General features: G+C 38.9%; 1 protein-coding gene across 6 annotated transcripts in view; it reads right to left on the reverse strand.

The window, feature by feature from the left end:
- Adgb (androglobin) overlaps positions 1 to 22,465 on the reverse strand; it is a 141,392-nt gene that overhangs the window by 72,319 nt on the left and 46,608 nt on the right. For 4 of the 6 annotated variants that reach the window (XM_021175286.2, XM_021175284.2, XM_085842629.1 and 1 more), the window contains exons 9-16: positions 18,788 to 18,922; positions 14,856 to 14,950; positions 10,873 to 11,047; positions 9,939 to 10,029; positions 3,319 to 3,448; positions 2,992 to 3,025; positions 1,776 to 1,953; positions 1,102 to 1,165 (exon numbers count right to left, since the gene is read on the reverse strand). In XM_021175286.2, the coding sequence (XP_021030945.1) occupies positions 1,102 to 1,165; positions 1,776 to 1,953; positions 2,992 to 3,025; positions 3,319 to 3,448; positions 9,939 to 10,029; positions 10,873 to 11,047; positions 14,856 to 14,950; positions 18,788 to 18,922 (902 nt within the window). The remainder of the gene's footprint in view (positions 1 to 1,101; positions 1,166 to 1,775; positions 1,954 to 2,991; positions 3,026 to 3,318; positions 3,449 to 9,938; positions 10,030 to 10,872; positions 11,048 to 14,855; positions 14,951 to 18,787; positions 18,923 to 22,465) is intronic. The other 2 variants (XM_021175285.2, XM_085842628.1) reach the window with 1 other exon arrangement.

A 22,465-nucleotide genomic window follows, 5' to 3' on the forward strand; every position in this document is an offset into this window, starting at 1 on the left:
AACCTCTTTTCATTCTTCTCACAAGATCTTCAGAAATCTAACCATGGCTTGCTGGTGTTCATCCAGGGTGGGGTTTTGTTTTGAACATACAGTGAAGTGATTGATCAGACCAGAGTTGTTAGGAAAGACGGTCATGTATGGCGATGTGGTTAGGATTTCAGTGCATTCTATAGAAAACTATAAGTATACCTAATTTCCAGGAAAATACAAAGAAGAGTGAGTGGGTGGCCAAAGGCACGGTGTGTAGGCAGCAAAGCCAGGGTTGGAACTCAAGCTTGAATCTAACACTGAACTTGTGACTACTGCCTTTTAAGTGCTTCCTAACACTGTGGTCCTTTAGGATCATTTTGAATGGTGGAATAAAGTAAGTATATTCAACAAATATAATTGCCATTCTGCTGTAGAAGTATGTATAGAAGTGCTACTTTACCACCATATTAAATAACCAGTTAATATAGGAAAGATGATTCTCTAGGCACACTATGAAAAAGAAAACCTTGTTAGTCAATAAACTATATAATGATAGAGAGAAATGTCTGGCATGACATAAAACGTTCCAAATCACTGCTTCCTCCAATAGTTTTTATCGGTAACCATCTAAACATCTATTTCATGTTTCCTTTAAATTGCAACGTATTAGGGGAATGAAAGAGTCACATAGGCATGCCACCTTATTTTGCTAAATAGACATTTTACAGGAAAAAATATGACCATCACTTTATAAAAATAACAGGACAAAGAATAGTTGACTGTGTCACTACACATGCACATATTTTAAAACAGTTGAGAGGTTTCAAAAATCTGTGAACTCTATTTGATAAATGGCAGCCAACATATATCATGATTTACTAATAGGCATTCTTCTATGTATCTTACATACATTATCTCAATTGTATCCAAACATGTGGGTGAGTGACTTTTGGGGATGCAAACTAGTATGGCTCATGGTCTGGACAAGGGGTGAATAGAAAAACTGAAAACTGGTGTTTAAATTGTAATTAGATAAGAGATTTAGCAATGCTTGAGATATATGAAAGTATCTTTTAGTACTGTGATTCTACGTAAACCTTATGCATAAAATGAAAATCTTAATGCACTTACCTTGAATTCTGATTTTTGAAAATTAAGACAATAAGAAGTTGGCTTGTGGAAAATATATATATGGCTGAAAAAGAAAACATTTATAATCCATTATTGCCATTACATACAAAACTAGTACCACATGTTTAGTTTTTTAGACTCAAATAATCATAGGCAGGAAAACTTTAAAAGAACTGCAACATTCGTTGTTATAAAGGGACAAAATTATCTCAGTGGGAAAATTCATATTAAGAAGCATTTGAAAAGGAACAAAGAGCATCCAAACAGGGGTTTGGCTGATAGAGTGCTCTGTGGATAGATAGTCAATGCATCCGGTATTTCTCCCAGCAGCAGGTGGAAGAGGGTGCAGAGAACCATAGCCCCACACTATGGGGAAAGTAAATAGGAGCTCTCCATTGGGTCCTTCCCCTTGGAGATGGGAAACTGTAGTCTAGATGTACCATATCCATTTATTGGAGACTCCATTTTCAATAAAAAGAAAAAAAAATATTTGTGTTATACTAACCCCCAGCTGATATTTGCTCTCCTCTTTTAAATGATAGTTAATAATTGATAGATCATAAAATCTATAAATAAAAACCACAGACACTGTCCCAGCTGTGAGCCTGTATGGCACTAGAGCTTGGAGCTGATCCAGCAGAATCTGGTCAGATGAATGGCATTTGAATACTTACTGAAAGCACACACAAAAGTCTTCGAAGTCTAGCCATATTTCTTTGGCAACCCCTTCGTTTATTGCTAACTCTTCCTGTGACTTGTCCAGTGTCGCTGTAGTCAGGCTGATCAAATCCCTGTCCAAACTAGTAGCCTCAAGTTGGTGGAAGTCCGCCAATGCAGGCTCTGAAGGTTCATCTGGGAAGAAGAGAGGACATAGATATCAGGACTATCTTAAACTGTTAAGTGACATGCTGCTAAAGTTTGAAAAGTGGAAGGCAGAGAACATTTCAAATTCAAGTTCTATTTCTGAGAAAGCGTAAACAATAGTCACTTAAATGCAGTCCTAAAGTTTGTGAGGGGATGGTTCATGCACATACTTGGCTTTTATAATTCAGGAAACTTAAAACCACCTTGGATGGTTCCAAGGTGGGATGGTTCATACACATACTTGGCTTTTATAATTCAGGAAACTTAAAACCACCTTGGTAAGTTAGGAACAAGTTCTTTAGAAATTGCAATGTTACAACACAAATTAACTAGTCTATGTTCTTAAAATCATTACAGAGGTCTTCTTTTAAAACAGGACAGTCCAGAGTTCAGAGGCACTATGAAAATATAACAGGTCTGTTGCTCTGGTGTGTTCAGTCAGCCCTTTAATCATCCCTCTCAGTGGCAATGTAATTACAACTTATATTTATCAAGCTCTGTCACAAAGTTTACATAGAATCTCAAACCAACATTTTCATAGATATATAGTAGACATTTCTTTTGGGCTTGAGTTCTGACCAAGTCTTTAGTTACTAACATGAAACGACAATGGTTTCAGTATTTTGACCACAGCATGCATACATCAAATGGCATGAGCTTGTGGGCACTTGCCTGCAGACCCAGCAATCTCGAGACCAATTTGGACCTTAATGAGTTGTATGCCAGTCTGAGTGATTAGCGAGACCCCGTCTTACATGACACAAAACACCAAAATAAAACGATCAGATGACCCTTTTTATGACAGACCCTTAATCACAACCTCCTCTATTTCTATTTTCGTTTAAATTTAACCTATAAAATTGTCACATGTTTCTAGGTTGGAGTAGACTAGAATTAAGAAGTCATAGGGAACATTGAGAAGAGGCTAAGGTGGGAGAAGGGAGAACTAAGTCTTTCTAGAAGCAAGAATTTTGTGTGCTTTGATCTCTATGAGAGAACAAAAACACGAGAGGATTATTAATTTACCTTTTCCAAGTACAATTTGCAATGCAATATTGCCCTGCGAAGTGAAAGGGAACAATTATAAGTATACACGTAATTGCCCAAATTAGAAATGTATATAGTTTGTTTAACAGTTTATAGGCAACGCAAGCCAGAGAGAACATGGTGGACTTGTACAATGGGAAGATATGCCACTTTCTAAGTGGCCACAGATACAGAAGGTGCATAGGAAGTAGGGTTTAAGAGAATTCTTCATTCTTCTGACATCTGGTGTATGCAGACTTTGCAGACAGAAGATAGCACACAGTTGAAGATAAGCCTCGTACGGTCCAGGCTTGAGCTCATTGGTACCTGAGACTGGTTTCCATTTACTATGCTCATTTCCCCTTGGCTGGTACTTGCAACTAAATCATTTTCCACGAGGGGAGGAAGACTGGATCCCAGCGGTGTTCCTTTCTTAATGACAGATTGGACAAAATGTCTAGTGGAGAAAAGAAATCCCACAAAACTTGTTACTGTAATTTCTGACTAACAGTGATCAATGAATAAGCTTAGTTTTGTCAACAACAATACAAGGGTGGATTCTGCTCATTTTGTTCTTATTCTTTTACAGAGAAAATTTAAAAAATTACTTCTGAATAACTTATTACATTACTTCCTACCCTACTACCTCATCAGTCAACGTATTGCCATAAAAGTTGTTGTTTTGTTTTGTTTTTCTGGGACATTGTTTTAAAGATGTGTGTGTTGATGATCAAAATACAGGGGATTTGATTATGAGCATTAGTGGAGTTAGCGGAGTATGTGTACCAATGAAAATCTTGGTGTGAGAAATTTAATCCTGGACTCTAAGCCCTTAGGATTCTAATTGTGACTTTCATACTGTGTATTCAAGGCACTTCCTCAAGAACTCATTGACATAGTCCAGACAATATCACTCTTGCATGACTTTCATTGGCACAATGAGATGTTTATCATACTACCTGCATTTTACACAACTGCTTCAAAGAAAACATCAAATTCTACTCATATAGCTGGGCATGGTGGTACATGCCTTTAATCCCAGCATGCAGGAAGCAGAGGCAGGTGAATCTCTGTGAATTCACAGCTAGCCTCGCCTATATATTAAGCTCTTGGTTAGCTAGAAAGACATAGAGAGATCCTACCTCAAAACCAAACCAAAAATAATTTCTTAACATGTAGCCTTCTTAGACCAACTTCTCTGACTTTCATGTAACTCCCACTAGGGGGTAGCAGAAACATATTTATGAGGCTCCAGTTGTCTCATAAAATCATGAGCCAAGAATGAGCAAAGCTATGCTGTTACACTGATGAACTTTCAATGAAAGGAAATCATAGCAGTAGTCGTTCTCCATGAGAACTGCTCATATGCTAACCCAAGAAATCTGGCTATATTGCAGAACAGGTTTAGGCCATGTCTTCCACACACAGTGCAATGATATTCCCATATCTTTGCCTTTGGCTTTGCTCCAGAGCTTGAAGATGCAAATGAATTATAACAGATTTCAGCAATTAATAGATTAGTGGAAGACAGAAAAGTGGTGGTTGACTATTTCTGGGTACTAGAGTTTTATCCACCTTAACCAAATAGTAAAGGTAGAACTTAAAGAAATTCAGGTATGGGAGCAATTTGGTGAACTTGAGCTAAGAAATCAATGCACCTTTGACCCTAGACTCTATTGACATAGAGACTCTTAAAGGCTGGGTACTATAATATAAACTTTAAGAAAATTGGTTCTGGTGTCAAGCAGCTGCAGTTTTATAATGCACGTTTTATAATATAACCTCTAGTTAGTATGCAAATCCAGTCAGATGAAAATGATGATCAGTATCCATTGTCAATCTCCTTAGAGGGACTGGCGTCTCTAGACAGCCAGTAAAGCACTGCTTCTGGGTGTGTCTATGAGGTGATCTCTGCAGGATGTTAACAAGGACATTAGTGCACTGAGAGGGAATGTTCTGCCCTTGGGGTAGGCAGGCTCTGTCCAGTCAGCAGTGGCCTGGAGAGCCCAGGACTGCTGAGGAAAGATGGCTTTACTTTCTACCTCCTGGACTATTCTCACCCTGCTCATGGACATCACAACTCCAAGGTCCCTGCCCTTTGACCTCCAGGACTTGTTCAGTGGCATCCCTAATCCTTCAGCCAGATGGAAGCCACACTGTTGCTTCCCAGACTTCTCTGGTGTGAGATTGAGATAGCTACACTAATTACTTCTCCAGTTCTCTAAATGCTGATGGTCTCTCATGACACATCTCAATCACTACAACCATGCAAGCTGATGAAATCTCATGGCATCCATGTGCTTACATGATGTCTATGTCACTGATACAGCTATCATGTAATCACACATGTACTCGTTCTGTTTCTCTAGAGAATTTCCAGTATAGAAGTAATTGGGAAAACTATGAAGCATTAATAAAAAATAAAAGAGCAACAAAAATAATCAACTCCCTGAAACATAACAGAGACATAAGGGTGAAATGACAGAATGGGTCCAGTAGATTAAACTGATCCAGAGTAAGACAGTGTGAGTTAATTAAGAAAATGTGCCTAGTATACTAAACTTAACCAGAGTAAGACAGTGTAAGTTAACTTATAAAACTGGCTTTGGTCCCTAACACTAGAAAATTCAATGAGTTGAGTGCTTAAATTGTGATTGTTTTTCTTTGTAATTTTATATTTCCACCATGGATATAATCCATCACACATCCTCAGAAAGACTAAGTTCTATCTGAAATCATAAGCATCTACCATATCCTGTGAGGACTAATATTGTCAATTTGACAGGATCCCGAATCACTTGGGAGAATGGCCTCTGGGTATGTCTGTGGGGAACTGTCTCTAGTTTGGGTTACACTGAGGCGACATCATTTTGGGCAGCATCATTCCATGGGCTCTGGTCCTGGACTGAATGTAAAGGAAAAAGGCTGATCACTAGCATGCAGCTGTCCCTGCATCCCGACTGAGGATGCAGTGTGATCAACTGTCTCCCATCCCTACTGAGTATGTCTTCCCCACCATGATGAAATGGACCCTCAAACTATGAGTGAAAACAAACCCTTCCTTCCACAAGTTGCTTCTGTCCAATATTTTGTCATACTAAAGGGAAAAGTAATAATATATATCTGTTATATAAGTCATTCAATACTTTACAAATATATTTTTTACTTGGAATCAAAATACTATCACATCATTTTCTATCTGTTTTTTCCTCTCTGCAACCCCTTCCATGTATCCCCTTGCTCTCTCTGAAGTTCATGTCCTGTTTTTCTTTAATTGTTGTGATATGTACATATATACATATATGAATGTGTATGTATATTTGTAAACATATACATACATATACACATATATATGTACATACATTTCTAAATATATTAAAAAAAACCACGTAGTTCATGTAATGTTAATTGTATATATATGATTTCAAGGCTGACCACTTGATGTTAGATAACCAGTTAAGTGTATGTTGGAGGGTCTTCCCTAGAGAAGACTATTTCTCTTATTCAACACTTTAAATAAAATGTTTCAAAAATTAAAATACTCTAAAAAGTGCCCAAATAAGTCGAATATGCGGTTACATGTGACTGAAAATACCAAGTTAAAAGATATTAAAAAGCTTCTGAATGATTTAAGTGCCTCAAAATATTTTCTACTCAATATTTACTGAGTAGAAACACCTGTTGAGTAATTAGTGTTGTATTAGATAACAAATTGTATTCAGCTGAAAATGAGAAGGAAATAGAAAATAAATCACACAATATTATTCTATATATCTAGAAACCTAACAGTAATAAAATAGATGTGGAAATAATCAGGGCCATAAATCCAGAAGCATATTTTAATAGTTTCATGAATTGTCCTCTTGAAGAAATCAGGACACATAGCTGCACTGAGGGCGGGGGAATGCTATGCTCTGAAAGTGCATGTGCTTTCAAGGTCAAGTACCTGGGTTGAACCAAAACCCTGCGGCATTGTTTTTAGGAAACAGAACTCTAGGGAAGCCATTAGGAGGAAAAGCCAAGTCCTTATAATTGAGATTTGTGCTCTGGGGAGTGTGGGTGTCACTTGAAGCCTGTGAGGAGGCAGAAAGAAGTAAGGAAGTGGGTCCTTTCCACACATTAGGTGAACTGACTGATGACTTTGGTACTAAACTATAAAGATGAGAAGAATGTAGGAAAATACCCAATTTCAGGGAATATGTAAGTGATTTTCAAGATTTTCGGTGCAAGTATGGAGGGTAAAGAGCAAATTGTTAAAGTCTCAGATAAAATGAGAAAATATTGGACAATGAAGACTGTCACTGTTCCAACGCTGCTGGGTCAGTTTTATGTTCTATTTTGTGAGTGGTGAGTGAGAAAAGAGGTTCTAGGCAGAGCATCAGGAATCAGAGGACACCCCCTCATAAAGCTCTTGTTTGGCTGTTCATGAGATCAACCGCCAATTCCATTTGTTCAGTCCAAAGGGAGACCTACACTGCTCACAGAATATTCTCCCAGACCTTCAAAACCACTTCTAGCCACAAAACCTAGGGCATGTACAGTCCAGCTACCTTGCTCTATAAATGAGCACTCTGTGATTGTCTACAGATACTCCTAGGTCAGAAGGGGCACACTGAAGGGAGAATTCATTCCACTGTGCACAAATGTTGACTTTGGCTGACAGCTATTATGTGGTCTGGGCTGATGAAATCTGAAGATCTAACTTATATCAAATGAAGAGATAGTTTAGTGGCTTCACTCAAAAATATCCCTCAATTATCATTCACTAACCCACAAAAATGCCACCTCAACCTTCCTTAGCACTGTTCTCCCTTGAGAGACGAGCTGTGCTGCTTCATAGCACATAACTTAAATTTGTTTTCTTCTTTGCAAATTCCATACATGCACAGAATTATTTCCATTCCCTTCCTCCAACCACTCCTAGCAATTTCTCCCCCATAACCTAAATCTTCCCTTTTCTTTTCTTTCTCCTTCACCTCCTCCTCTCCCACTCCCCTCCGCCACCTCTTCCTTCTCCTTCTCCTTCTTCTTCTCCTTCTCCTTCTCCTCCTCTTCCTCCTTCTCTTGAGAAGTCGCTGAATCCAATAATAGCTGCCCATATGCATGGCTGTGGAACTATCCACAGGGGCAATGTAACAGAGTCCACACATACAAAGAAAATTGACTCTCCCTTAGCCATCAATAGCTCCTCTGCTAGCAACGGGGTCTGGCAGTTATCAGTAAGACCAAAAGTTCATGGAGTCTCCTCACAGACAGATGGTAACAAATCACAGTCCCCACATAACTCAATTCTACCTTGAAAAGAATCATTCCTTATAAACCCAGCTACTCACGGGCTAGAAATTCCCCCATTTCATTTTGGAGGGTGTAGTGGCTATTCCTGGTTGTCAACTTGACTATATTTGAAATGAACTACAATCGAGAATTGGAAGGCTCACCAGTGACCCTAATCTGGAGGCTGGGAGATATAAGTTTCTGATCTGGATCTTGGTATGGAGATCTTGAGGCATAGTGGCTATAGATTCCAGAAGATTAAGACAGGGACATCTCTGAGTTCGAGGTCATCTGGAATTAAAGGTGTGGTGGCACACACCTTTAATCTGGGCTACACCTTCTGCTGGAGACCATATAAGGACATTGGAAGAAGGGAGTCTCTCACTCTTTTGCCTGCTTGTCCTGTGGGTCTGAGCAATTGCTAGATCCTTCCATTCACAGCTACTACTGAACCATTGTTGGGAATTGGACTGCAGACTGTAAGTCATCAATAAATTCCTTTACTATATAGAGACTATCTATAAGTTCTGTAACTAGAGAACCTAGAGAACCCTGACTAATACAGAAATTGGTACCAGCATAGTGGGGTATTCCTGTTACAGCCTGACCATGTTTTAGGGAGGACTGTGGAAGGACTTTGGAACTTTGGCCAGAAGATCCATTCGGTGTTCGAATGTTGTGTAGGAGCTTGGAATAGTGCAGAAGATGGAGGTCTGGCTTGTGAAATTTCAGAGGGAAAATTAAAGACTCTTTTCAGGGCCATTGCTATTTTGATTGGGAAGATTCTGTAGTTCTGGTTAGCTGTGGGCTGAAGAATCAGCTGTGATTAACAAGATATCAGAACTACTAAAGTGAAACTTTTGCATTACTGGGACTATTGATGCTGGTTAGCTGGAGCTAAGAAATTAGCGGTGATTAAGAAGAGAACAGCATCATTGAGGTGACATCTTCTGGGAAGTGCTTTCTGAAAGCACAAAGAAGCTGTGTTCCAGAGATAGCCAAAGTTGTACCTTGTGCAGCAGCAGAACTTGGTAATGTGTAAGAGTCACCCAGGTGGTACTGGTTTTGATGCCAGAACCATGAGATGACCACCAAGAACAGCAGCAGCAGTGGAGTACAGGCAGCTGGAGCCTAGAAGACAATGTGTATGCTACAAAGGGCAAGGCTGGAGAAGTGACCCAAGCCCTTGGAGGAGCCCAGAAGATCGTGAGTTGGATCCCAGACATTGGAGAGTTGGAGTTTGACACCCCTCCGTGGCTTCTGCATTAGCTCCTGCTTTCTGACCTGCTTGAGTTCCAATCCTGACATCCTTTGGTGATAACAGCAGTATGGAAGTATAAGCTGAATAAACCCTTTCCTCTCCAACTTGCTTCTTGGTAATGATGTTTGTGCAGGAATAGAAACCCTGACTAAGACAGAGGGGATAGCAAATATTTACTCTCTAATGCTCATACATAAAAATACAATCCAAAGTATTTGATAATAAATGAGATGATGTCATCAGGGTCTGTAAGATATTCCCTTTGATAGTTGTGTGAATATGCCTATGTATTTGGCTTCCATATCCTTCCAACACTTGTCACATTAAGTGTGATTTTTTTTTTTTATTTAACCACATACATCACAGATGCAAAGTTAAGAAGAGGCACCAGTGAGAAGGTCACATAACTTACGTTTCTGTTGGAATCGAAAATGGAGTCATTCTATAATTCAAAAATGGACTTGAAATCTCAAGGAACTGCTCAGGCTTCTTCGGGACAGCATCTGAAAAGTTGACAAGTGTGATGCACACTGCCAGAATCCTTCAGATTCTAAGGCAGTGCCAGTGAGAACACGTTTATCCAGGGTTTTCAGTAGAGGTAAGCAAGAACAAACAGAGACATTTCAGTTAGCTGAAACTGTTTACAGATCTTGCTAGTATCAGCTTTCTTTTGTCTAGAGCCAGTTTCTATTATGGCTGTGCATGGAATAATGATATGAAATGGTGACGTTTCACAAGTCTTTGCATTTGCGGCAAAGTTGACTTTTCACATAAATCTTTCCTTTAAAAAGAAATAGTGTCCCTCAATTAACCTCCCCAGACAACCACTTGGTCCACGGGAGCTACCGCAGAGGCAGAAGCAGGAAGTGTCATAAATAACAAGGAAACAGTGTGCTGAGAGAGGACTGTGGGTATGACTAAGTGTTAAGCGAGTTTAGAAGTAAGAAAATCCTGGTGAGAAAGGAGAGCAACACACATCACCATGGTATACCCTGAAGCTGAACAAGGAAAGAAATAAAGCTCAATTGGGTAGCAAATTCCTCTACATTCTGCATTGTCCTTCAGATACTATTATGTTATTATTAGTTTTTTAGTTTACATATTAAACCGAACAGAAAGAAGAAAGAGAAATATACAATAAGCCCTAGCATAAGCCACTGACACTGGAAGGCAGAGTATAATACACATACATCCTTACTTTTTAAATACATAATTTGGACATAAGAGTCGAGCAGCTTTAGGCGCAGGACTGCATGGTGGGCCTCAATACATACCATAGTCCATGGAAGAGAGTGGTAAGCCCCCAGAGAAGCGTCAATCAGGCTGCATGGCAATGCGGCACATACCTTGAGCTTCATCGGTTATCACTGTTTCCTTTTTATGGCGAATGAGTTTCCAGGCAGGTAAGGGAGGAGGTTTGGGGGGTGGCACAAGAGGGCAAGACCTACTTCTGGTCACCAGCACAGGATGGCTACAGATGTGAGAAAGACCATACTCCCTAAGCTTCTCCGCAGAATTCGCCTAAGAGACAGAAAGAGGATTTGAACTCTTCCATTGACGCTTGTATTTAATAACACTTTTGCCAATACAGAAAAGGGGGAACACCCATGTTCCTAACTCCTTAATAGAAATGACACTACCATTTCTATTCCTTTGCAAGTTTAAGTTTGCCTGAGACTCTTGTCTGCTTATTAAAAAGGAAGAAATTAGGCCATTCTCAAGCTTAAGTTTCAGTGAGAATATATAATTGCTAGGCACTGCTTTTCTATGTTGAAGCTGTAAAACAAGTTCTGATTATCTAAAAATGAAAAAAAAAACTTGCTACCAATTGTTATTTAACATTTTTAAATGTTTTAAATGTATTAAGGAGCTGTGAGGTGGCAAGAGTGGCCTTATCTGTGAAAAGCTGTAATCTTTTAACGGGGGGGGGGGGGGTTTCCTCAGGAAGTCCCCATCATTGGAGACAATGGAGACATTGACACTGGGGACAGAAGCTGCCCTAATGGATATGTCTCATAGTCAGACATTCAGCTCTGAAGTTATTGGCAATAAGTCAAACCATTATTCCAAAAGTTACTCCCTAACTGCTGCCTGAAATGTGTGTGTGTGTGTGTGTGTGTGTGTGTGTGAGAGAGAGAGAGAGAGAGAGAGAGAGAGAGAGAGAGAGGTGAGAAGAGAGACAGAGACAGAGAGGAGAGACATGTAGAGACAGAGACACAGAGACATAGAGACACAGTATTTGTATCTTGTTATAGAAACTAATCATGGGAAATTCTTACAAAGAAAATAGTTCCTAGAGGAACTGGCTTTGGTATAACTGGTATTTTGCTATTTTTTCTTTAAATGTTAACGCAATCTGTGATGGTAGTGTGGATTAATTCAACACACACTCTCTCTCTCTCTCTTCTGTCTCTATTCTCTGTGTCCCTCTATCTGAATGTCTGACTATGAGACAAATTTAAGATTAAGAGAAAAATAATACTCTGGATTTTAAAAGTAGACTAAAAGAGAAACCGTGTTTTATCCTTTTTTTTTCCTTAGAGTCTCTTACCATTTTACTAATAAAAAAAAAATCCGAAATTTCTGTAATTTATAGAGTAGCTTGAAATCAAATATTTCTCTCCACAATCTAGAAAGTAAAGTTCCCTGCAACCTTTATTCTGTTAGGTCTAAAAAGCCTCAATGAAATCAAGTCATCCATTGAGAGTAATCATTGTTGAATGATTCATGCAGAAAATGTAAGCTCAAAATTTCCTTTTCCAAGACTCCTTTACTCCTCTCTCAATTCTATTTTAAACTCTAAAAGAACTGGCCAGAGTTGACAGGTGGGGTCAGCTTATTCATGTACAACCTGAGCTATTTAGAATGCCTGAGAGGAGGGGTACTGGACCACATAAGGTAGTTTGTAATAATTTTCTCTATTCTTCTGTAGTCTCCATTTCTTCTTAACTAAGCGAGCTTTTAATTGCATGTGATCTTAACACTCTTTGGGGCTGTAAATTTAGTGATATACTCTGTTTTACAAATTTTCAATAGAGAAGAAATCATTTCTTATGGATTTATGATTAAAATAGTGTATTTATATTCCCTATTCAATCCTGACTATACCTTGAATTGCTTATGAGAATTCTCTACAATTAACTCAATCTCTGTTCGTTCCCTGAACACGGGGATTATGCGGTCTCCTTGTTTCCAGACTAAGATAAATTTCTCATCTGCTTTGAACATGCTTTTTGTTATTTACTAGCATAACTCCTCACACCTCTCAGGTTAAACAATTAGCTTCCTTTAGAAGAAAGAGAAAGAGGTTTATGGTTTTTGTCCTGTCTCCCCTCCCCCACTGATTTTTTTTTGGTTTCCCCCTCAATCACATAGGTATTTATTTCTGTCACTACTCCGGAAACCACTCTTTATCCAGGAATCTTACATAATCTCTTTTATAACAGTTTTTTAATTGTCGTTTTCCTCTTACTTCTGTTCTCTGAACTTTGTGGTAAAGAACTTGGTCTGTGATAATTATCTCTATACAGTATGAGCAGAGCACATTGGCCTAGCATATATGTATTATAAAACATGAGTTGGTGTGTATTGAGTGTTACACTTTTAATAAGCAGCTTGAGTAGTTCCTGGATAGGAGGCATGACACGACACAAAAGATGGCTGATGCTCTTTAGTGGTCCATACATTGAGTCGTTACCATCTAGAGCATCTGAGATGGTGCCCATGACACACAGAGAGTTTCAAAAACAAACTTCCCTCCTTGGGAAGAGGAGGGAAGCCCTAAAGTCAACAGAAGGCTCGGCTTGAGAGAAGAATTGGGTACAGACTTAATTGTAGGGAGCTGCAGATTTCCAGATACTATGAAAATTTCTGATCCTGCTATTCAACCACTGCTGTTGCTCTTTAACTTTTGATAAAAAGTAACTTAAACTGCTTTTGTCCCTATTGTGTACACTACTGCATGTGTCCTATCATTTTTATAATGTTATGGCTGTTTTGTGTCAGACTTTTGCAAGTAATAGTCGATTCTGGGATGATGGCCTTGGGCTTCCATGCTAACTTCAAGGATGAGAGTGACTCATGTGGCCACGTGACCCTACTGGAATATTTACTTCTCAAGCTAATCCTCATTTAAGTTTTAATTTTCAACTCTAACAAAATGGATATAATGTGCAGTTGTACCAGTGTACAACCAGTGTACATTGTATCCCTACACTACTTTTAGAATATCACTACTTTAATGTATCAACTGTAGAGCATGTAGAACCCCAGTGGTAAGATGCTAGGGGGTCTAAAGTCCCCACACAGGGACAGAACTGAACAAGACCTCAATGTATTACATTGGTCTAAATATGCTAGATAGGTAGATTTTATCATTATGAAAGGAGAGCAATTGCTTTTCACCCTCAGAACCAAAGAAATGGCTCAAAATTGCAGAATTCCATAAATATCATGTAATTGCTAAATGTTAATTAAAAAGTAATGCCATTGGAAACCTTAATAATACCGTTAAACAAAAATCCGGCCTCCAAATGGAATGTAAAATAGAATTACACCCTGAGCAAAAGTATAGAGCACAATACAGAATACGTACATAGGAATAAAACCAAATAATATATACCAACATGTATACAATGCCTATGCCTAAATGTTTACAGTATGCATAATTTAACTCTATTGCCATTGGCTACAATTATTAAATTTTCTTTTCTTTTCTTGTATTGTCTAAAAACAAAAAACATTTATTCTGCATTGCTTTGTGATGTAAGAAGACCATGGCAGTTGCTCCCCAAACTTAGTGCAAATTTATGTACATCATCCCACTTTAAGAATATATGGGGCTGCAGAGATGGCTCAGCAGTTTAGAGCACTGGCTGCTCTCCCAGAGGTCCTGAGTTCAATTCCCAGCAACCACATGGTGGCTCACAACCATCTGTAATGGGATCCAATGCTCTCTTCTGGTGCATCTGAAGACAGTGACAATATACTCACATACATAAAATAAATAAATTAATGAATAAATCTTTTTAAAATTATATAAAGTAAAAAAATATGTGCACTTGAGTTGCTGAAAAACAATTATTCATCAGGAACAATGCACACAAGTTTTACTGAACTGTTAGTTCCCTTATCTTTATCCTTTATCTTTGTGTATAATAGAAAAATATTTTTAAATAAAATGTGACTGTATTTTACCTTTACATAATTAGATAGTGCTATGAACAACTGAGACGATTTGAAATGTTCCAACTTCTTAGTCTAAGCCAAGGAACATGTCCCTCCCCATCACCACCCATAAGGATATTTATCTTTGGTTTTCAATTCTTACCATCTTCTCTAATGTAAAGATTTTGTTTTCAAACAAATAGAGTGGTGTAAAGGTGGCATATACAACCATGTGAGGGGACTGTATTGCCGAGGAACCTGGAAAATAAACATATATTAAATTGTGAACAATTCTTGTCAACACGAATGAAGACAATTACTTTCTCATTGTGGACTCTTATGGGAGGTATGAAAAAAAGAGAGGAGGAGAGGCAAAGACAAGGGAAGGAGAAAGTGAAGGAAATGGGCAAGAGAAAGAGAAGGGGAATATAGCTGGTATCTCTTCCTCTTTTTATAATGACTTAGCCTTAACTCTCACCCTTTAAAAAAATCTCTCAAAAAGATATTGAAGTTTAGGGCTTCAATATTTCAATTTAAGAGAGAAACAATCTCCTCCATAATGTTCTGCTCTCCTTAGACTATATATATCATGCTCATACATAAATTTCTTTCAGCCCAGACAAAAAGAACCAAGAACTTTAACTCAGTTCAACTTCAGGCCCCAGTCCAAAGTCTCACTGAAACATCCAGTAAGTCCCCTCCAGTAAGACTTAAAGACAGGAGTCATCTTGGGGCAAAACTTCTTCCTACAACTCTTATGTTTGTTTGTTTGTTGACATGTACACATTGAACATTTATTCATCTATAAAGAAAACTGAAAATTTTTTTCCTAGGGTTCTTACATAGCTATGAGCCTGTGGCCCTGGGTAAGAAATATAGCTCCATATTCCAATGGAGATACAAACAAAGGACAGGGTAGGCACTCACATCAGTATAAAAGCTTAGCAAAGCAAGTTCCATTGCATATTAGGCTTGTGAACATTTCTGTCTTGGTCTGGAGTCTCAGCCTGCTGAGCCCACTGTCCCCTCCAGCCCTCAGTGGTGGGTCTACCTTATTGCTGTGGTCAGAGAACTTGTAAGAACATTTTGCAGTGGCTTCACCTATAAACAGTCCTTGCAAAGAGGTCCATCTGGTTCTTTTCATGGATACTATGGATTACTGAGAACAGGAAGCAGGGCCCACCCTTTATAAATGAACTGAAAACAGTCGAGAGGGTGGTGAGATGCAGTCCTGATTGCCTCTGATTACCTTGGGGACTTACCTGCATATTCACATTCACAGCCAATAGCACCATGGTCCTATCCAGTAGAGTTACAGACCCACAGCCTTCCTTATCAATACCATCTGTGTCTCCTCTAAAGAGGCCTCTGTGTGAATAATGCCATTTCTATCCCTAGTCTTTGTGAACTTGACTGGTTTAGCTTCATGGTGGGTAATTTCCATATGGGTGATTTCAAGCTACACCCTTGGCACTCTTTTACAAGCTTCCTTGTTTTAGGATAAGGTTAGATAAAATAATTTTCTAATCTTCAAGTTTTTATTGCTTTCTAGCTTACAATTCTTTCCATTCACCTCCTTTCTCTCATATTTTACTACTCATAGAAAGGAAGTTAACTCTCATTCCCAATACTGTGCTGAGAAACCACCTCTAGTAACTATCCAGTGTCATTGCTAACAGGTTTTTGTTTCTACAAAACACTAGGCAACACTTCTGGCAACCCCCCCCCCTTTCTGGTTTACAACAGGGACTTTTTTTCCAATTTCCAATTGCATCTTCCTTGTTTCCAGCTATGACTTTCCCCACAAGATCTCTCACATGTGGAACTCTTACCAACCAGCCGTTCAGAGCCACTCAGGATTTTTCATTTTGTGAATCTTAAATTCTTCCTAGCATCCACAAATCAGTTGAAAATCATCTCCCTAATTTTTCAGTATCTGTTATACTGGCATGTTGTGTCATGGTACCAACATCTGCATGAACCCTGTCTCACTAAGATATAGACTCAATATGGAAGTTGAGTGGTTACTAAGAGTTGGCCCATGTAACTATCGCTCAGTCTGCAGGGTGAGCCAGCTAGCTGGGAGAGACCCAGGGGAAGCAATGGGTTGTTCCTGCCTGAAGAGGAAGAGGCTCCAGTCCCACAAAAAGTCAGTATTTTGGTCTGAGTCTATATGCACTCAGGGGAGGGGAGGATACGCCTTTTCACATCCAGCTCTTACCTTATTGGATGAAGTTTGTGTACAGGAGACAGTATAAGCTGTTTCACTCTGCTGCTAATCTGAATATTAAAACCGTCCACAAAGCATCTTCACACAGTGTTTCCCCAGATTTCTGAGTACTACATGGCTCAGTGGAGACATAAACTCACCCACCACAGTCACTTCTCTCTCAGTTTTGATATTAACATCTTTATGTACAAAAGTATTTTGGCCTAAATTATACTTCATCACTAAACACTGGAACTTCTGAAGTCCTTCCTATAACAAACAATTTCCTCTTATTTGTTTTAAGTTCTGTAGCAAGGTGCTAGGACAAAGCTGGCCTGAAACCTGCTGTATATATCAGGATAACACTGAACACTCCATGGTCACAAACCAAGTGTCTGAGGATAGAGGAGGTCAAAAACTGTTCAAAAACTTCTGAACAGTGACTGTTATCTCACAAACAGTAAGAATTATTTATAGTGAGGCTCAGATAATCAATAGGTAGCCATTACTCTATTGTCATTCTATTTTATTTTACAAAGAACAGTACATTGCCTCTTTGTTCTGTTAGATATAAACCCAAACACCTTTGGAATATCCTAAATGTAAATATTTGACTCATGACAAAAACCATGTGATTTTTTTTAATCGAACTTTCCAGGTGGTAAAACAGTCCTACATTCCAGCATCCTTGATAATTGACTAATTTAAGGGGAGGGAGGAAAACAAGACCCACTTTGATATGAAGGGATGACATTTAAAATCCTAACTTCTTAAATGGACTTAAAATATTTTTCAGTATTTATGAGTTTCCTTCTTGCTAAAACTGCCATCTTAATTGTAAGTGTTTTCTTGCCTCAAGGATTTTGCCTTGTTGCTATGATGCAGATATCTCATTTTACTTGGAACGAAGCTTGTTGTGCTTCCTTTAAGCACATATCAGAAACCTCTGCTGTAAAGTACGTAGAATTACTTAAATATCACCTTTATCATTGATCCATCCTCTGTTAAATTATAAAAAAATGTTTAATAAATAACAAGCTCAGCCTGGAACATTGACTTACCAATAGATGAACTCCAAATCATTACAAAATTACTACAAGTCCCTGGAAGACCTGTTAAAGGTTATAAGTCTATCTTCAGATGTGATATTTGGTTTGTTAGAGTGGCTAACTTCCATTGAATGCTTCCTCTGTGTCAAGTGCTGCATTAAGTTCATTATATGAGTTAGTTCTCATACAAGCTCTATGTAATAAACTGTATGGCATCAATTTTCAGGTAAGAAAACTAAATTGAAGATAGGTTAGGAAATGTATCCAAGATGCATGGTTGAAAAAGTGCAAGTGTGAGAAGTGAGTGGGAAAGGATATCTAGTCTTTCTGGTAACTCCCGATTATTGATTATTCTTTATAGCAATAGCAGAAGAGTAGGTTGACCAGAAGACTTCAGGTCACTTTCTTCCAGAAGGTGTTTATCATCCCACAATGTGATGCAAAGCTCAACAACAGAGACATTTTGCTAACAGGCTTATGATTTCATAGTTTGGGATTAAAGGCAGGCACCATGATGCCCAGGGTAATAATGAGTTCTGAGGCAGCGGAAGGGAATGTATTATTGCCTCTACTTTCACACGGAAAGGGGGGAAAGCAGCATTTAGCAGCATTCGGTCCTGTTTAAAGGTGAAGCTTTGTCAAAGGCAGTCTTGCTCCTGTTTTCATCTCCAACATGCAACCCATCAGTTAGTTACACAAAGGACCGATGTTTGAGGGAAACTTGAACGTGCTTACTTAGACACTTCAAAAGAGAAAATGTACCATGTCTATGTGTCAACATTTTCCACCAGCTTAGGTAGCGACTAAGATAGTTACTGTAAGAGACTGAGAGCTTACACTCTGACAAGGACTGCATAGAGTACTGAACATCTGATGAGGGTCTCGAACCATGGAGTGAAAATTTGAATTTTTCCTTCTCCTTCTCTCCATCCTTCTTATTCTTCTTCGCAAGGTCTCTTGCATCTGCTTTCTCTGACACATTAAAAAAACATAGTAAATCTTTTATCTAGAAAACCCCAGAGTGTGCTACATATTCAGCCAGTGTGTCCTAAAGAAGGTTAAACAATAACACTCAAATGTAAAATTATAGCCTTAATTCCTCCCCAAATGTAATCTCCTGTGATTAGAAATATCACACTAAAGCAAGAGAAAACAATCCTAAAAAATTAACATGGGCTGTAAAATCTGGGAAGAATTAATGTATTATATGCATAAAACTAAATTATTATACATAATTTTATGGTGTATGGAGATAGTAACTTGGATACATGCTTGTGTGTATGTGTGCACGGGTATATGTGATGTGTATGCACATGTAGAGGTAAAAGAAATGTGGGTGTCCTTCTCTTAGTCTCTCCCCTTTCCCTTGAGACAGAGTCTCCCTCCCACTGAATCTGGAGCCCTTGTTTCAGCTAGACTCATTGGCTCGTAAACTTGACTCTGGCCCCCACAGCACTGGGGTTGCACAGGTAGCCTCATGCTCTCTTTGTTATTGCTTAAAATCCAGATTCAGATCCTAATGCTTGGCAGGAAGTGCTCTTCACCAGGAGGCCACCTCTCCAGCCAGGTGGGTAAATTTTATCTCTATATAATTATAATTCCAGGCCAATTTTCTCATTTTAAAAATGGAATCAAACAAGCAAATGAAACCAGGAAAGCATGCATTGAATGTTTAGTCCTTTCTCTCTAGGGTCTTCTCAGTCTCCTCTACTTGGGGCCTTGAGCTCAAGAAAACACCATTTTCTTTCAGTAAAATATCCTTTTGTGGGATTGAAATCCAACCACACCCATCCACCCCCCATCCACTAGTGGCCTGTTTTCAGTATGACTTGTGCAATAACCCATTTACTGAGCTGTCCTCACCATTGGAATTCTTGCTCATGAACCAGGTCTATGAACGAGTATCTCTTTTAATTAAAAGAAAGACAAGATTTTTTTCTTGCCTAATAAACTCCTTCAATTCAGAATGTCAGTTTAGATTCTCTGTATCAACTGCTAAATTTATAAACCTCACTAGTTTCCTGTTCGCTTCTTTAAAAAGATGTACAATTAATAAAGATTATCTAAATGACTTACAATGTCCCTTACCATTGAAAATAAGCCTGTCTCATAGAGTCTGAAACATACTTTAAATGTATGTTAGACATAAAAGCAAACATGAGTATAACCTTAAATATAGGCTGAGATATTTAACTGAGAAATTTAAGTATTTAAAGCTAGATTAACAAAACCTTTATTTTGTATAAATATCAATTTAAACAATTTGTGTAGCAATATGCGATTTCATTTACAATTTGAAAAGTGAACTTTACTCTCAAATTCCTATTTGGAATTTGATTTATAGTGTATCTCATTACAACACATACATAGAAAAAACAATTCGGCTCTTTTAAATGTTTACCACTAGACTACCATGTTATCTGTCATTTAGTTCCATGATTTCGGAAAACCCCACTATAAACAACTTGATGTCTGCGTGCCACTGTTACTTTTCCCTACCTAGTTACGAAAACCTCACCACACTGCTGTTACATTTCCAGCAAGTCTCTATGCTTCAGCTCAGCCTCACTCTCAGCTCATGACTAGGCTTCCCGGAAACAGAGACTATCCAATCCTCATCCTCTTCCAAAGCAAGCTCATCTACTTACCTACACTTGTATCTGCTCACTCCATGGCCCCAACGTCCTGTGCCCCAACCGTTAGATCAGAGGAGCCATGGCTCCTCAGGGCTGAGGAAAACAACAGTTCTACCCAGTGACTGGAAAGGTCCATCTTAAAGGACAGTGGTGGTGTCAGCTTCCTGAGGATGGAGGGGGAGCTGGATCCACATCCCTCTGGAGGGCCACCCTAGGGAACTGTTGTGTACACCCTCACTGGATTCACAATTATACATTCTGTATATGACACATTAATCACTATCAGCTTCCGATTTATTACTGCTGTTCTTCAAGACCAAGTTTCTCACAGAGTTGCCCATATATTATATTTTTCCTGTCCCCTTAACTCTCTTCCAGAGCTTTCCATGTGCACTTATCCCAGGATCTATTGACATCCAACATTGGATGGAGAAACTGAAGTTCACAAGATAGCTCATCTCTCATAGTATCCTATATGGTGTTTCTCTTTCTTGGAGAAACAACCCCACCCCAACCCCCTTGATGTTAATGCCAGGACACACCTTGACCCCACTTCTCTGATCACTCATCGCTCTGCTTCCCCAGCCTGTTGTTGGTACCAGTTCTCAGATAGTTGCAGTCTACAAGTTCAGTTCCTACTGTTTTACGCCATGCTGTCTTTTTTTGAGAAATACCACTCACCATGTATCTGTGAATGCCTCTTAAATGCCCGTTGCCAATTTGAGAATAAAAGTTCATGTGATTATGTTCAAGGCATTTCAGATTAAATATGACCAAAATCACTCTGTGCTGCCTTCCTGTAAGCCTCACTGTGAATCCAGTTTGAACAACTCAGAATTACATAACTGACCCAAACCAAGTTCTGCTATTTTATAATTAGTTTTCTTTTTCCTTTTTCTTTTTGAAACAGTCATCTGACTGGGTCTCTCAACTTTCTGTATCCCAAGATGCCACTTTGTCTAACATGAGCTGGCCCCACAGTCTCCAAACTGTGTTTCTCTGCATTTGTCCACAATTTCCTCACTATTCCTCTCTCAAATCTCCCAAAATATTCTTGTCTGTTGTGGCCAAAACTAACTTTTGAAAAAGCAAATTCCATCTTGATTCCCTTGTAAAGTCTTCACTACCTGTCAGTGATGCATACAATGAAGAGCAGGACTCCACACATGATCTAGAACACTCACCTTGATCACTCCTGCCTGCTTTAAATCCAGCTCTTCCTAACCCACTTACCCTTTCACTCTGCTTCCTCTGCACACATCCCATACCCTGCCCTTCAATACCCTGCCAAACTCCATGTGTTTATGGCAGCTGTGCCTGTGTTCTCCCCTGCTGCCAAGGCTCTGGACACAGCCCTCTTTGTCTGGGTTACCCCCACTCATCTTTGCAGACTACAACAGGCCCTGTGCTGACTGTCATTGCTTCCTGTATTTCCCTTCTAGGTTCATGTTTTAGTTTCTGAATACCATCACTTCCTTTTGTTAGTGTTTCTCACTAGATCATCGGGTTCAGAAGGTGGCTTCCTCCACATCTGTTTCATCTGTTTCTGCTTCCCAAGATTACCACCAATGCCCAGAAAATTAATAGTACTTTTATCAGCAAAGAGTATATTTAGATGAATACTGATGGCTGGATGCCTGGAAGTTAATTTATGAAACATCAAAAGGGGCTTCTAGAAGAAAACTAATTAAGAATATACTAAAAAGTAATTCATTCCTATTTCTTTGCTTATTTTCATCAAGCTAGGCCTGTGTGGGTACACATTACTCACATGGCTGATCTTGGTACATTTTTGAAGATCTGAAGTAAAAATTTCTGTATACTACTTAGAAACACTAGCAGATATGGTCTCTTATTTATTTTGCCTTTTCAGAGCTGG

Source organism: Mus caroli, unplaced genomic scaffold (genome assembly GCF_978045245.1).
Source record: "Mus caroli unplaced genomic scaffold, Mus_caroli_1 scaffold_9, whole genome shotgun sequence".
NCBI classification, from domain to species: Eukaryota; Metazoa; Chordata; class Mammalia; order Rodentia; family Muridae; genus Mus; species Mus caroli.